The 14,478-nt window shown below is 43.2% G+C and overlaps 1 protein-coding gene across 1 annotated transcript; it reads right to left on the bottom strand.

The window, feature by feature from the left end:
- Window positions 1–99: 99 nt before the first annotated feature.
- TMEM233 (transmembrane protein 233) lies at window positions 100–14,478 on the bottom strand. Its single transcript, XM_027714141.2, has 3 exons — window positions 14,194–14,478; window positions 8,137–8,271; window positions 100–1,934 (listed from the first exon to the last, which is right to left on the bottom strand). Exons 1-3 carry the CDS (start codon window positions 14,380–14,382, stop codon window positions 1,923–1,925), a joined length of 336 nt encoding a protein of 111 aa, XP_027569942.1. The 5' UTR covers window positions 14,383–14,478; the 3' UTR covers window positions 100–1,922.

The following is a 14,478-nucleotide window of genomic DNA, read 5'->3' as shown; positions in this document are numbered from 1 at the left end:
ATCTTGAAACTGTCCAAGGGGTTAGAAAAAAGGGATATTACTCTTTCAAACAGAAGAGGTAACCAAGCTTAGGAAAATCACTTCCCACATACCAGAATGGACGTGAATTAAAAGTAATTTTATTCCACTTGTCAATGACATTTCTATCATATCTGATAATAACGCAAGCTACTAAAAGTCCCACAAGACATATCAGACCATTGAAATAGTGTTCAAGAACCAAAGAGGAGTTCACAGAACAGCCAATTCTTGGGATCATCAAAATCAGTGGCAAGATTCCCACGTGGACAAATTCGATCAGTTAAATGCTGAATAAATCAACTGACTTCACCAGTGCTCCTGAAGTTTTATAGTGCAGTAATTCAGGATAGAAGATGCTTCACTGACTTCAATGAAAAACAGAATTTGGCAGGAAGAAAAGCAAAAAAGCACATTGAAAGTAAAATATCAAGGCACAGAAAATACATGCTACTTCCAGGCATACACTTTAACAGGTAAAGGTTTCTGGGGGATTTTTTTTTTTTAATAGGTAGTTGTACTCCTGTCAGATGATTCTTCTCTCACCTGCACCTGCAGAACTCCCCAGGTTTCTGGTTAGTCACTCCAGATTGATGTTTGTGCAAGGACAGGGAGTATAAGTTGGCACAACTTGCTTGAAGGTATAATAATAAAGAAAACAGAGCAACAGCCACTGAAGATGTAGCCATGTCTTAATGCTCACCAGAACTTACTCCTTCTAACACGGAATATTTGTGTGACAAAACAAATGTATTCTATGAAACAGTTTTCAGCTAATAAAACCAGTTGTCCCATGCTTAATTTTCATAATGTATCAAGAAACTGCAGTAATTTAGAGGCCACCAGTTCTGGAACCTAAGGCTGTTCACTGAGTGGTATCTTAGGATCAGGAAGAGTGACTGTAAGTAGGGAAGGGTGCAAAAGTCTGTCCATCTCTAACTGCAGTGATATATAGAGTAGTTGTAGCAAGATGAAAGGATGAGCTAAACAAAAAAGACATGAACAAAGTAGAACACAATGAAACTGTGAGACTTGCTAGAGGAACAACAACAAAGGGATGAAGAAGAACATCTATTTTAAAAGATCATCTTTTGTCAGATTAAAAAAATAGGAACTTTTTACATACATGTAGTTTAAAGAGGAAAATATGATCAGTGCAACTTTAATGCAGGACTGGAGCTAAGTCAAGGGAGAGCAACAATGAAAGACAACAAAACAAAACCAAATCATTAAGAAAAATACAGATGCTATGGAAGAAGAGTCTCTCTTAATAATCAAGTGATTGGAATCGGTCCCAGGTGGTTAAAAATCCAAGATAAAGATCTAAAAGCTGAGCATGACAGAAGAAAGCAGCTGCTGAGTCAGAGTACACCCACGGCATTATAAAATCACGTAGCAGGATAAAATCACTAACCCATGGTTACAATTGTGTTGAGACTATTTTAAAGTAATAAAAAAATCCTTCATGGTCTGATCCAAAACCCACCAGAGGTAACAGGAGTTCTTCTACTTCAGTGGGCTGTGCATCAGATCTTACATCGTGCACTATAAACAGTCTAGATGTGTTGGCTTTGGCTGGCTGGGGTCAGCCAGGGAACATGATGGATCCAGCATACATTCCAGGGAAATGAGAAAGAAAAGGGATTATTTTTAGGGCAAGATCTCATTATACGTTAGGGTGAAAGAGAAAATGCTGCTTTATACTGAGATTTCTTATAAATAAATGATTTTGAAAACCTGGTCACGCCATGCTGATTAACTAACTGGACTATCAGTTCATTCACCAGCAACATGCCTCTGCAGACTTGTAGGGTCAAAGCTAACAGTCTGGAATGGTTTCCATCTCTTCTTTTTCCCCCTCCAGAGGTTTACATGTTCATATCCTCCAAGTGCAGTCCTGGTCTTCAGATAGCATACTGCAAGGACACAGAAATAAGTATGTTTAGAGGAGGAAAAGACAGAGGATTTGCCCTGTGAGTTTAAATTATTAATTCTGCAGACCTAATGGATACATTATGCCACATTAGTGGTACTTGTTCTCTTAACAAACATCCCTCTAGATTAGTGGTTCAATACAGGTTTGAATCAAAGAGCTGAGTTTCTAATGGTATTGGTCATCTGTCAATCTGAACTGAATTTTTAAACTGGGTTACCTGAATCAATGCAAGTTAGGACCTTTCATTGCCAGGAAATGAGCTCTTATTTGAAAGTTTCATGAGGTGAACAGCATCTGTGCTTCTTGGAGTGGTACATAAAAGAGTCAGGCAAGAACAACACTGCCAGTAATAGAGAACTTGGTAAATACAACAGCAATACGTGACAGACATTTTAAACTGGGTAACCTCTCTTGTGCATCTGCTTTAGGAGAGGAAGGAGCTGAGAGGTTCCCTCACATTTCTGGGTAGAGGGAAGGTCTCAGACATTACCCAGGGATGTACAGACCTCACTGGCTTGTCCCTGGATTGTGGGCTCTCTGCCGGACTCTGAGATATCTCCTCCATCAAGCAGCCATGCTTAGCAGTTCCTTAAAGAGGGATTTAGAACACGAGGCTCTACACAATAAATATATCCTTCAGACAGCATTAACTCCTTTGCTGATTGTCTCCTGGATGCTACTCAAGACTCCAGTGGGCAGAAGCCATTGTGGGAACATTTCCTGCATGTGCAGATGAAACAGCTGGACCAGGATTTCTAATGTGGTTTGCTAAGGAAACGAGGCTGGTGTGGTCACAGTGCCCCTGTGCATCTGCACGTGCCTGCCACTGCTCAGCCTCCAACCTGACTGAACTCTTCGACAGACAGATAGAGGACTTTAGGCTCTTATACTTTTACAAATCCAGTAAAATGAGGTAGGCATAAAGAGATAATCAGTGAGAGCCCTTACCAATAGAAAAGCAGCAGGATAAGCTCACTGGCTGGATGGACACCAAGAATTAATGTAGGTAAAAGAACAGGAATGCCCTGACTTCAGACTTCGAGTTCTATCAGTTACTGGCAGGTCCATCCCTGCAGCACAAGGCAAGTTGTATTCCTTGAGTTGGGTTTGGGTTTTTTTATGGTAAGGTACAGAGGACAGAATTGTAATGTAAGGATCTGGAGGCTGGCGTGTAAATTCCTGTCCTCATGCTGGCCTTCAGTTTATTCTGTCTCTGAAAGACAGGCAGTCACTTAGTGACTGGTTGCAAAGGCTTCTGAGAGCCTCAGGAAGGGGACAGCAGAGACATTAAAAATAATGTTGCATGCCTTTTCCTCCTGAAGGAGTATTTATAACTTAGTAAGAAAACTGCATTACTCTGTATGTATACATCTGTTGCTGGTGCCCAGTCTAAATCCTTATTCCTTTTCCTTCTACCCAGAATTACCAGTGCTGCATTACTGCACCTATGCTTGATTTAAGACCCTTCTGGTTATGAAGCAGTACAAGCTGGTGCTTTCCACACAGCCTGGCTGTCTCTGTCTTCCTTCAAAGCCATGCTGACAAGTGGTATTTCTTAGGTCAAGTTCTAGATCGAGTGAGATTAAAGAAGGGGTCAGAAGTTCAGGCTCCTCTACAAAAGCATTAAAATATCATAATGGTTTTCATAAAATTCTGAACTCAAACATGAGTACCCTTCCCACGTAAGTTATTACCAGAGGATAGCTCTACCATGCCTGTGGCCCTGGGTTCAAGATAAACAAAGACAGTGAACACTTGATGTGAGTTAGAAAAGTCTCCCACGCTGGTCCACTGGCAGGAGTTTCTTGCATTCCATCCCTGCTTTGGCTGCCCTTTCTTGGATCAAAACAGGCTCTGTGTCAGTCAGAGCTCTACAGAAAAGCTTGAGTCTTTACTCCACTCTAAAACCTCTCACTCATTCTTTGCATTTCTACTTGACTCACTCCCACTTGCAGAGAGTCACTAGAGAGGGGCACAGAAGACTTGGGCTTTATATAACAAGCTTTGTGGGTCAACAGGGTGGCAAAACTCATGTGAACTCTAGTTCTGCCCTGAACAGCATTGTAAAGTGTCACTCAGACACTAGAGATAGGCTAAATGTGAGTCTAAAAATCTCCTGTGAGAAGCTGAATATTGTTCCAGACTATTCACAGGTTATGTAGCAAACCCGGGAATGGGATAAGAATCCATAATTCCTATGGTAGCATGAAGTAGAACGTGACTGTTGAGATCCAGTTAAGAAAAGGGTTTGGGATCCCTGGGGTCTCCTTCACTTACATAAAGGAGGATCCAGCCCAGGATTTTGTTTCCCTAAACTCTGCCAGTGGAACTCAAATGAAATCCAAAGGCACTTTGTGTCCTGTGTCATCAAAAACCAAAACAAAACAGAGTTTTCAATCTGCTTCAAAAATTTCAAGGCTACTCTGAAAACACAGACTGTGAATGATTTGAGAGCCCCCATTGACTGACAAATTATTACCTTTTACTGAACAAAATACTCAGAGACAGGAAGGCTGACTCCAAGAGCAGCCAAGTCAGTGGAAAGGTTACTGACAGGCTTCATGAAGGATCATAAGAACAGCAGCAGTGGGTTGGAGCAAACAGCCACCTTTGCAGCATCCCACCTCTGACAGTGACATGTCACAAACAGCCAAAGGAACTGCCCTTCTCTTTTTTCCTTTCTTTCGTGTATGTGTGTGTACCACATCTTTCTTAAGACAAGGACATCAGAATTAGAGGCAGGACTCAGGATGTCTCACCTGTCATCAGCTATCTTGCCATTCCCTCTCTATCCAGGCATGCTGCAGCAGACCAAGGCCAGCCAGGCTATGGCACACAGCTCTGCACTGTTTCACTTCACAGTGATGCCTCCTTATGGAAGGCAAATATGTCCCTTTTCTCACTGCAGCTCTTGATGGACAACATGCCTAAGGCACATATGCAGGGCCAGACTCGCTGGTGACACAAATACTGGCTTCAGTTACATCTGAACAAGCAGTGGAAATGTAATTCAGTGTTCAGGACTGGCAAGGCAGGAGCGCAGGAGAAGCTGACTGGAGGGGGTGAAAGTGTATGAAGAATGGAGTGAGAATAAATTTGGCCTAGTGTGGAATGAGGGACAGCCCTGATTTGGCACACACCACAGCTCTGCACTCAGAGATTCCTCAGCATAATGAGGAACACTGTTTACACTGATCAAGACAAGTTTTATTGCTGAGCTGTTAATTCCAGTGATGCAAATGATGGTTTCCCCTTCCCTGCATTCAGGGTCATGACTGCAAAAGGCAGATGGTTCCCAAATGTTGAGTGGGCCCTGTTCCAGGATATTGTATATATAGGTATCACTATATATCTTAATATATGTTTGCTAAAGATAACATGCCAATGTTCAAGACAAACGAGGCTCTCCAAGGCAGCAGGAGAAGCCCTGAGTTGACTTAGCACCAAGTAAAGCTTCAACATGAAAAGTCAAGGCTGTTTCTTCCGTACTGACGTAGGTGTTGACTGCTGTTATTCCTGTGCTACTGTTACTCTGGGACTGAATAAGCCAGAGAAGGTGCTCAGGGATGCCTGGAGGTAGGGATTTTCTGAAAAGTGAAAGGGTCTTCCTCTTCTCAAGTCTGCCAGTGTTATTAGGTACATTTGGGGGTGTTATTTGGGGTTATTTGGGGTTATTTGCTGTTTGTTCAAAGCAGGAATTCCTTGCACATCCTTTCTCTGCAGCTCCCATCATTCCTACCCTTGACACCCCTGACTCGATGTTCTTCTCCTGGCTGAGGCATGTGGAGTTGTTTTGAAGGAGACTTCAGAGCCAGCTGAGCCTGACCCAGGTTCCTGTACCAAGAGGAAAAGTTGTGTAACAACTAGTAGAGATTCCCTCCTGCCAACCTGACTTGGATGCCTCAGTTTTGTTGCCTTCCAGAAGCTCTGACCTGGGATGCTGTGGAAGAACTCAAGTTCTCATTACACCTGGTATCTTTGATACTGGCAGCAGGGCTGTGGATAAATCAGAATTAGCTACTTAAATGTATGAATTTATGAAGAGTTTATGAACTCGAGTGACACCCCCTGTGAGAAGCTGTAGCAGTTCTGGGAGAACAGATAAAGTACTAACACAGATTAGAAATGGGATGGTAGGATGGTAAACAACAAGCTCTAAGGCAAGATACCTAAGAATATGGTAGGAGAATACCAAGGGGTTCTCCCAAGGGTAATTTGCAATGAGACTTGTTATCCTTTGAAGACCAAAAGGAATGTCAGCAGGAGCAACTGGCTGCTGTGGTAGCTGATGAATTTCATGTGGATAAAACACACAGTAATGCATCCTGGAAGGTCAAGATTTTCATACATATCACTGAAGTCAGAATTAACTTTCAGGGAAAATGCATGTGTAGTCATGGAAACATTAAATCTCTACTTAATGGTAATCAAATAAATCTGTTGTATTACTCTATTAAGGCTATTTTGTGCTCTCTTACTAATACTGAAACATATATTAAAGTTGGCATAGAATTAATTTACAATCACTTCACTTCAGCAGAGGTAAAATGGCTGTTAGCAAATAATCATGAACAAGGTACAAATGGATGTGACATAACTGCATGGAGTGTGCAATACATTCACACCAGTGGCACACCAAAATAAGTATAAAATATAAATGTACAAAAGAAAGGCAACAAAGGGGGCTCAGGTAAGCACGGAGAGTGGAAAGCCCAGTTGGGTCCTCCTGTTAACTTATTTTCATGTCAAAAGATTGTTATTGCCATCAAATACTTCCTTAGAAGCAAAGGCTTTTTGGAGGGTGACAAGTGAGAGGGAAAAGGGGAGCAGTAAAGACACTGGGAAGCCAGAGAACAGGGTGAATCCAGTAAACCCTGAGCCCTCACAAAACTCAAGGCCAAGAGACCTCTACAAAAACTATATACAGAAATTAATATCCCAGCAGTGTGCTGAGGGTTCCCAGGCACCTCCCCGTGCTGCCCTTCTCTCCTCCTACTTTGAAAAAAATATTGAGCTGCTCTCCTTGCCTGAGAAATGATGAGTAAGGTGGTAAAGGCGCTCAGAGGAATTTCCTGCTGCTGTCAATTACAAAACTTGGCACCCCCTGCCTGAAGTGACTCGGTTTTAAATCTGTGAGGGTTGAACAAACTGAACACAAGCTGAAACAGAGAGACTCATGCTTGCAAAATGCATAGAAAATTAATGAATACACAGGAAGGTTCAGATTCTGTGGCACCATCTAATAATATCCCACAGAACCGGACTCCATCTCCACTAACTTTCCTGTAGTTCAACATGGTGCACTTCAAATTTTGTCTGAAAATGCTGTACATGTTTAATCAGCTACTCCATTCCACTCCTCAGAGATGTCTGCATTTCAGTGGTGCATGAGGTGATCTCTGTTTACAGTTTATGCACAAGTTTGTACAGTGCATTGAAAGGCTCTACAGTCAAAACAGCCAATAATAAATTCATTTAAATTGGTTATTTTAATGGGAACTGCACAGTACTATGGAGAAAATTTGTTGCACAATTTTAAGAAATGGTACCAGTAGCCTCATTACATTTGTCCTCTTTTTCAAGTAAGCTTATAACCCATCTGGGTAACCCTTGTGTTACAGAGATTCACTCACTGAGCTTTGTCACTATTGCTGCAGGTGTAGCAAGGCAGGACAATAACACAGCAAGGAGAAGGAATGGCCTTACCCCACAGAGAGCCAAGTCAAAATTACATTTGTGGTCACTTTTGATATAGTTGGTCACCTGTTTTACTGTCAAACAGTAAAAGAGCAATTGAGTGTCGTGTTCTCCTTACAAAGTTGAAAGATAAAGTGGCCAGATTGTGAGACTGAAAATTAGCACCTGGGGACTCTATTACCTGAAAGCTAAGGATCTCTGTGCAGTTGGTCTTGCAGATGGTGAAAATGAGGAGTAGAAAAACCAAAAAGCAACTGGCCAAAATTGGAAAAACCTATTGGAGCTGCAAGAGTTTCTAGAAAACCCACTGCTCATTTGTGCTTAACTACAGACAACAGAATTTTCTAAATGGTAAAATACGTAAAAATTGTTCTTTGGGAAAACATGCATGCACCTCTAAAGAGATAAAAATAGATAGTTTTGACAATCTTTAGTCTGTTGTTCTGGAGCCCATGCACAGGGAACTGCTCATAGCGCTTCCTTACCGTTGTGAAATGAACTATCCCATAGATGCCAATGATGACAAGGCCAATGATAATCGATGCAACAGAAACCCAGAGGGCATTGCGACCCAGTCTTTTTGATCCTTCTATGTCTCCTTGATTATAACTGTTTAAAGCCTGGAGAAGAGAAACAGAGAATTTACAACTTATTGTAAAAAAAAGCAGAACGCCGAGTCCAGAGTTCTTTATCAGAGTGCTCTTTTGCACTGTCCCAGCATCCTTCCTCAGGGAATCAGATTAGTCATAACATGTTCTTTAGTATCATATATGTATTCCAGGAGGTATCCCAGAAATGGGAAGTGTGCGAGGAGAAATATGAGGACCTGATCAAATGAACTGTTCTGTGGACCGAAGAATTCAGATTGTGTTTAGAAAATGACTTCACAAGGTATCACCAAGCGTTATAATGAACAGGCTTCAGTTATAAATCAGCTTTTGTAGCAAAGACAGGACGACAGTTAATTCGAGTAAAGATCTGAGCCTGTGGCGAGCAGGAAAGGGATGAAGTTCATCAGAGGATACCAAGCATTGCTGTAGAGCCATTTCTCCCAAGCAAAAAAATAATTAGGGACATTATCTGTGTGTTCTGTCGATTAGTGAGCACACAAAGCTAATGGGCTTAGATGCTTTCTTGGTGTTAGCACTGCAGTAAGATCAGTCCTGCCAAGACAGTCCCAAAGCAATGAAGCCTGTATTCCTAGAATTGCAGCTCAAGGATAAGTGCAGGTACTTATTCTCTGGTGTCTAAGAAAGGCTGAGATGCTGATGCACTCCTGTCCTTAAAGAGAGCACTGATACATTTCTTCTCTTCCTGGAAGCCTACATGCCTAAACATTTCTCTATTTTATGTCCCTAAAGAATATCACTAATACCTCTGCTCTGCTGTCAAATTTTGTTGAGGTTGACTAGCAGATGGAAAGGATAGAATAGGGGAAAAGGGAAGAGATGGAAATGATAGAGGGGAACAAGCACATAGTCAAATAGGACAGTGTCACTTCTGATACTCCACCAGTGCAGCCTCCTGTTACAAAGGGGGGGCTGGCACAGTCTTCTCCCCTAAACTACTCTGCTGTTTCCAGCAGTCCTGTCTACAGGAGAAGAGCTTTCTTAGGTTTTCTTAAAGTACAATTGGGAAGGTCATTAAAAGGAGTACGAGGAGAAACATGGCTTGGCTTGGTCTGGAGCAGGCTGACCTCCTCCTGCCTCTGCCAGCAACCTAGATGTGACTGTGGCTACAGGGGGAAACACAGGGAAGCATCACTGACCCCCTGGCCTTTGTCCTCCACACTTATCAAAGCACTCCCTTTGCATGGCATCTTACAGTGTGGTCCTGCAAAAAGCCTAAACTCGGTCCCCCAGACATGAGGTCTCAAAACTGAGACAGAGTTGTAAGCAAGATGTCACAGCACCAGCTTGCAGTTCTGTGCCATTTTACTAATGTATTTGGGAAGTCTGGAAAATGTCCATGTGATTTCTGCAGGTACTGCATAAATAATTCACTATGCAAACTTTAATAAATAATGGTGTTTTAATACAAATCCACGATGAAGAGGAGGAAAACAGCATTAACAATACAGAATAGGATTTGGGAGAGACAGGAAGGAGACAAAAGTTTCCTTATGAAAAGGTTTAAATTAAATGAAATAACTTATATGACATTCATGAACAAATAAGAGGTTTGGGGGAGTGGCTGGGGTCTGACACAAAGCTTTTTGAACTTCATTTACTTCCATCTGCTTCAAAGGGTTCCTGGTCAAGCTTCCAGTTTTACACATTAGACATAGATAACATTAACTGTTTAAGCCTTAAATATCATATCTGTTTTATTTCCAAGGGAAATATATATATATTGAGAATACAGCATCTGTATGAGACATGTGGTCTGTCCAACTTTTGAAACAAATTTCAGCCCTTTTCAACCTAATACCATCTGATTTCTCAGATTTCTGCTACCTCGCTCCCTATGAAGTCATAAACTAAATTAAAGTCACAGTTCTGCAGCTGTTAATTTACTTGAGTAATCTCAGTGACTTCACCAGGTTCACACACATCTATTTATAAAATATATTCTCAGTTCAATGATAAAGTAACTTAACCTCATGTAAACAGAAATTTGATGAATTAGCTATAAACTTCTAATCCCTTTTTACATATGTTTTCTGTTCCACATTCCCAGAGCACTGATCATGGCAAAACCAGAAAGAACACTGAATTACTTCAGAAACCCTCCTCTACCTCTCTCACAAGTCTGGGCAGACCAGACTGAGGTTCTCTGATCAGCATTTTCTAAGCTCTATAAGCCAGGCTGTGTGAACCTTATTTGGCTGTGCCTGGAAACGAGACACTCTCTAGTTCAGTCCTAAGGAAGAGTGAGATGTGCTGACTCAGTGTGACTCCTCAGTGTAAGAAAGCTTCCAGGGAAAGAGAAAGAAGAGGGGGGACTTGGGGAGCAATTCAGAACCAGGCTTGATCTCTGCTTTTTGGCAAACAAAACAGGCAGGTGCTGAGCAGGACACATGAAAGGGGTGTTGGTTCTGCAGGCTGTTGCAGAGGAAAAACTTGCCAGTTTTCAAAGATAAGGGCCATGTAAAAATGCCTAAAAACAGGTGCTGAGCCCTGTTCTTTAATATTCCTGAAGTAGGTACAGGCTGTCCCACACAGTGTTAGATGTCCAGGTACCTACAAGCTACTTAAAAAAAAAGATGTATAAATAATAAACTTTGGAAATAAACTTACTAACTACAGGCACACTGGTCACTCTGCTAGTCACTGACCTGACCAAAGCCAACACACTGTATGTGGTTTGTTAGGATGCCAATTAGAAGAGGTGACTCCCTCAGAAAGTAAGTCCCATCCTTTGCTGTCCCATGACTTCTACCACCCCCTCGTTCATTGTCTCTGCTTAAGGAAACTCATGTACAGACAAAGCATCTGAATCCAACAGCAACAAATGCAGAAAAAAGAACTTGTTACTATCAGAGGCAGATGAGCCAAGATTGTCACAGCTTGACCACATATGTTGTTTGAAGCATGTAAATGATTAAACAAAAATGTGTCAACATAAAGAGACAGTTAGGAGCAAAAATCAGTGAGAAATAGCTTTTGAGAGACTGTTTGTAAGTTGTTACAAATCCAAGGCCCTATGGAATTAGATGGCTAGTCTGACATACAGATCTTTGAAATAAAGACAACTGAACGAGGCATACTGAGAAAATCCAACAAAACATGTTCAACTGTCAGACCTCAGTGCTGGTATTGGAAATATCCAATTCATTTCTCAGAGTTGTCCCACAGTCTCCCTCTAGCTCTGATCCCATGAGTCAGATCCAGCCAGTCCACACGAGCCAGCTCACAGACACAACTGGCAGTTCACTGCCAGCCGAGCGCTCCTTGGGTTCACCATAGGGGACAAGACACCGCTGCAGATAAGGAGCCAAAGTGCTCAGGGACACCCTGCCTAGCCACCAGAGAAGTCTCTTCTGTCACATAAGCTCCTGACTTGGTACCTCCCCCACACTACTGCCCCTGATGCCTTTCACCTATGTAAGAACAGGGTAAGTCTGAGCGAGGCACCTCTGGGGTAGAGCGAGCCAACTAATGGTACAGCAATGCAAATAGAGCTGCTGGAAACAAGAAGAAGCAGAATGGATGGCATCTGGCTGGAACCACAGAGGAGCACTGAGAACAGTGATCCTACAGCCAGGAGTTCTGGTCAGGTCCCTGAGGAAAACAGAACTCCATTTGCTAAACATGCCGAGCAATCCTCACACCTCCAAGTGACCAGGGACTCGTTTGAGGGGGTTGCTCTTGTAATGCCAATACAGTGTGTTACTGATGCCATTAAGGGACCGTTCTACCAGCTGTCCTCTGACCCCTGCCATGAGAAACAGGTAGGTAAGGAACAAGAAAAGGTTGTTATCGCAATAGGGAGAACTTGAGAAAGGTTTAGTCTAAAAATATAGTCAAGGAGGTAAGATCTGTAACGGTAAGGTTTGTGCCTCCAAAGGTGAGAAAGAAGTGAGGAAACCAGTGCTGGAGTTGTAAATGGGGCAGCAGAAGAGACTGAAGACAAATCTGTCATTTATTTTGGGGTGTGTTAGAGCCTAGACTCTACTTTTAGAGTGAAAACACTGTCTGAATTTAGAGCAGTTAAGGAGGACATGACACAGGTACACAGGGTGCTGAGCCATGCCCCTCTATAAGCCAATAGGACTTTCCCTTCAGGCCCATTCTAGGAAGTGGAAATTTGTAGAGAACTCTGGTTCTATGGGCCTTTATCTCTGACACAAGATCTCAGGCAAGCTCTGCAGACTATAAGGTACCTTCTGTAGGAAAAGAAAATAACCCGCTCTTGTATCTCAGTATTAACCCTTAGCAACTCTATCTGAAAAAGAGAGGGAGGATGTAGGTCCCAGCAGAAATAGAAATAAAACCAGCACAGGCTAAAATGCAGAACCTGCAGCTGAGGATAATGGAGCAGTTACAGGTTGCAGCTCTGAAAGGCAGGGGGATCAGAAAAGAAGTTGGGTGGGTTATTTTTAGGGAAAAGGACAGGTTAGAGGTGCTGTTGAAACAGAAGGGTTTCACAGACAGTGGAGGTCACTGGTCTGGTTTTTGTTTCCCCCTCTAAGGGAGTGGGCAGCTGAGACCCGCACAGACTGTTTAGCATTCAGGAAGTGCTCTTCTCACCCTGGCTTCTACATATCCCCTGGTGACAGTTACTGATGCCTGACTCCAAAAGCCTGCGTGAACTTCAACTAGGCCGTGGGTGGAGATTTCTCCATATGGGGTGCAAAAATCTTGAGAGGCCAAATTCTGTCCTTGACAGATAACTTCTGTGCAGCCCCAGTGCCTTGGTGAAGGCACTGTCACAGTGAACAGACACTCACAGCCCCAGATCATCAGCTCTCATTACTTTATATAGCACCCTCAGTGTCCATGGACAGAAGGGATGCTGGGTACCAGCAGAACCAAGTCTTCCCAAAAGATCACATTGTATAGTTAAGGTAACAACAAAGAAAACAAACACAGAAGGGGGAAAAAAAAGGGAGCTAATACTTAACTGCACAAAATAGTTGGGAAGATGGCTTTGGAATAGCTCCTTTAAGTCATTTTCAAGCCTAAGCAATGTGATTTCTAATCAATCTTACTAGTTTTAAAAGAGCGTGCTTTAGGATATTTTAGACATAGTTAACTATTCTTACACTTAATTGCAAAAAGAAACAACTATACTTACCTTTTCAGCCTGTCAGAGAAAAGGATGAAAATACACATGTTTTAAACTTTTTTCAGCTCCTAAACAACAGAAATACATTGCAGTATTACTGATAACACTGATCATGTATACGACTAGAAAACTCTGGATCTGACTCTGCAACTTTTCACTGAGAGAAGGAGGTTCTGTTCCAACAATCCTTCTGAAGTTAATGGGATTGCTGGATTATTAAAGAATATGCATATCAATTGCAGCTTGTAGGAGTAAGGCTGTTCTCTCAGTGTATTTGATACTCAGTTTAGAAGGGGTTTTGCCGACAACCAACAATCTTTATAGTTGTAATATTCTAGTAAATAGTATAAAAGAACCTGTTTACTGGAAAAAAATGTGCTCCTATCATATTTGATTAGCTGAAGCAGAAACCAAATCTGATTTCTGTTCTCCAGTTGCCACTTTCACACACAGACACTGTGTCCAATCCAGCGTGCAACTTATTTGATGTAACAAATCCCATTAACTGGGATAAACCTGCTTCCCCTTACCATAGCCTGAGAGTGAAAACTTGTTTGAAACTGCCTTTCACTCCACGTTTTCCATCTGCTGGTGGGACAGCTCGGGTGGATCCCCTGGCTGTGCCTGCTGATGCTCCCAGGCTCGCTGCCTCACCCCACTGTGCACAGGCTCCAGGGACAAGCGGTTCAAAGGAGGCTGGATGCCCCTTTCCCGGACGGCTCCTCCAGCCCCCCCGGCCGGGAACGCCGTGGCCAAGGCAGCGCGGAGCCCCCCGCCAAGCCAGCTTGGACCCCCATCGGGGCTCTACTCACCATGACGGCGAAGACGAAGGCGACGATGTTGATGGGATAGGCGGGACAGAAGCAGGAGAGGATGCTGAGGAGCAAGTAGTTCTTGGGCCGCGGCTGCGGCGGCTCGTCGGGCAGCTCATCCTCGATGTTGGTCTCGGGGCTGTTCTCCAGAGCCCGCTTGATGTCGGCGCCGGCGGGGAGCGCGGACATGGGGCTGCGGTGCGGAGCTGCGGGCGGGCGGGCGGCGCGGAAAGCCCAGCGCCGCGCTCCGGGCAGGCGGGACCCGGCGCGGCGCCGAGCCAAGGG

Source organism: Pipra filicauda, unplaced genomic scaffold (assembly GCF_003945595.2).
Source record: "Pipra filicauda isolate LSUMZ 115617 unplaced genomic scaffold, ASM394559v2 scaffold33_size4404698_pilon, whole genome shotgun sequence".
Taxonomy (NCBI): domain Eukaryota; kingdom Metazoa; phylum Chordata; class Aves; order Passeriformes; family Pipridae; genus Pipra; species Pipra filicauda.
The sequence above is the reverse complement of the archived record's forward strand: the minus strand, read 5'-3'. Positions and strand labels throughout refer to the sequence as shown.

Bases quoted from the DNA above. Each gene is read 5' to 3' on its own strand.
- TMEM233 (XM_027714141.2), bottom strand. From the start codon at position 14,382: ATGTCCGCGCTCCCCGCCGGCGCCGACATCAAGCGGGCTCTGGAGAAC. The intron at 8,272-14,193 runs GTGAGTAGAGCC...TCTCTTCTCCAG, and splicing joins CCTTCGTCTTCGCCGTCATG to GCTTTAAACAGTTATAATCA.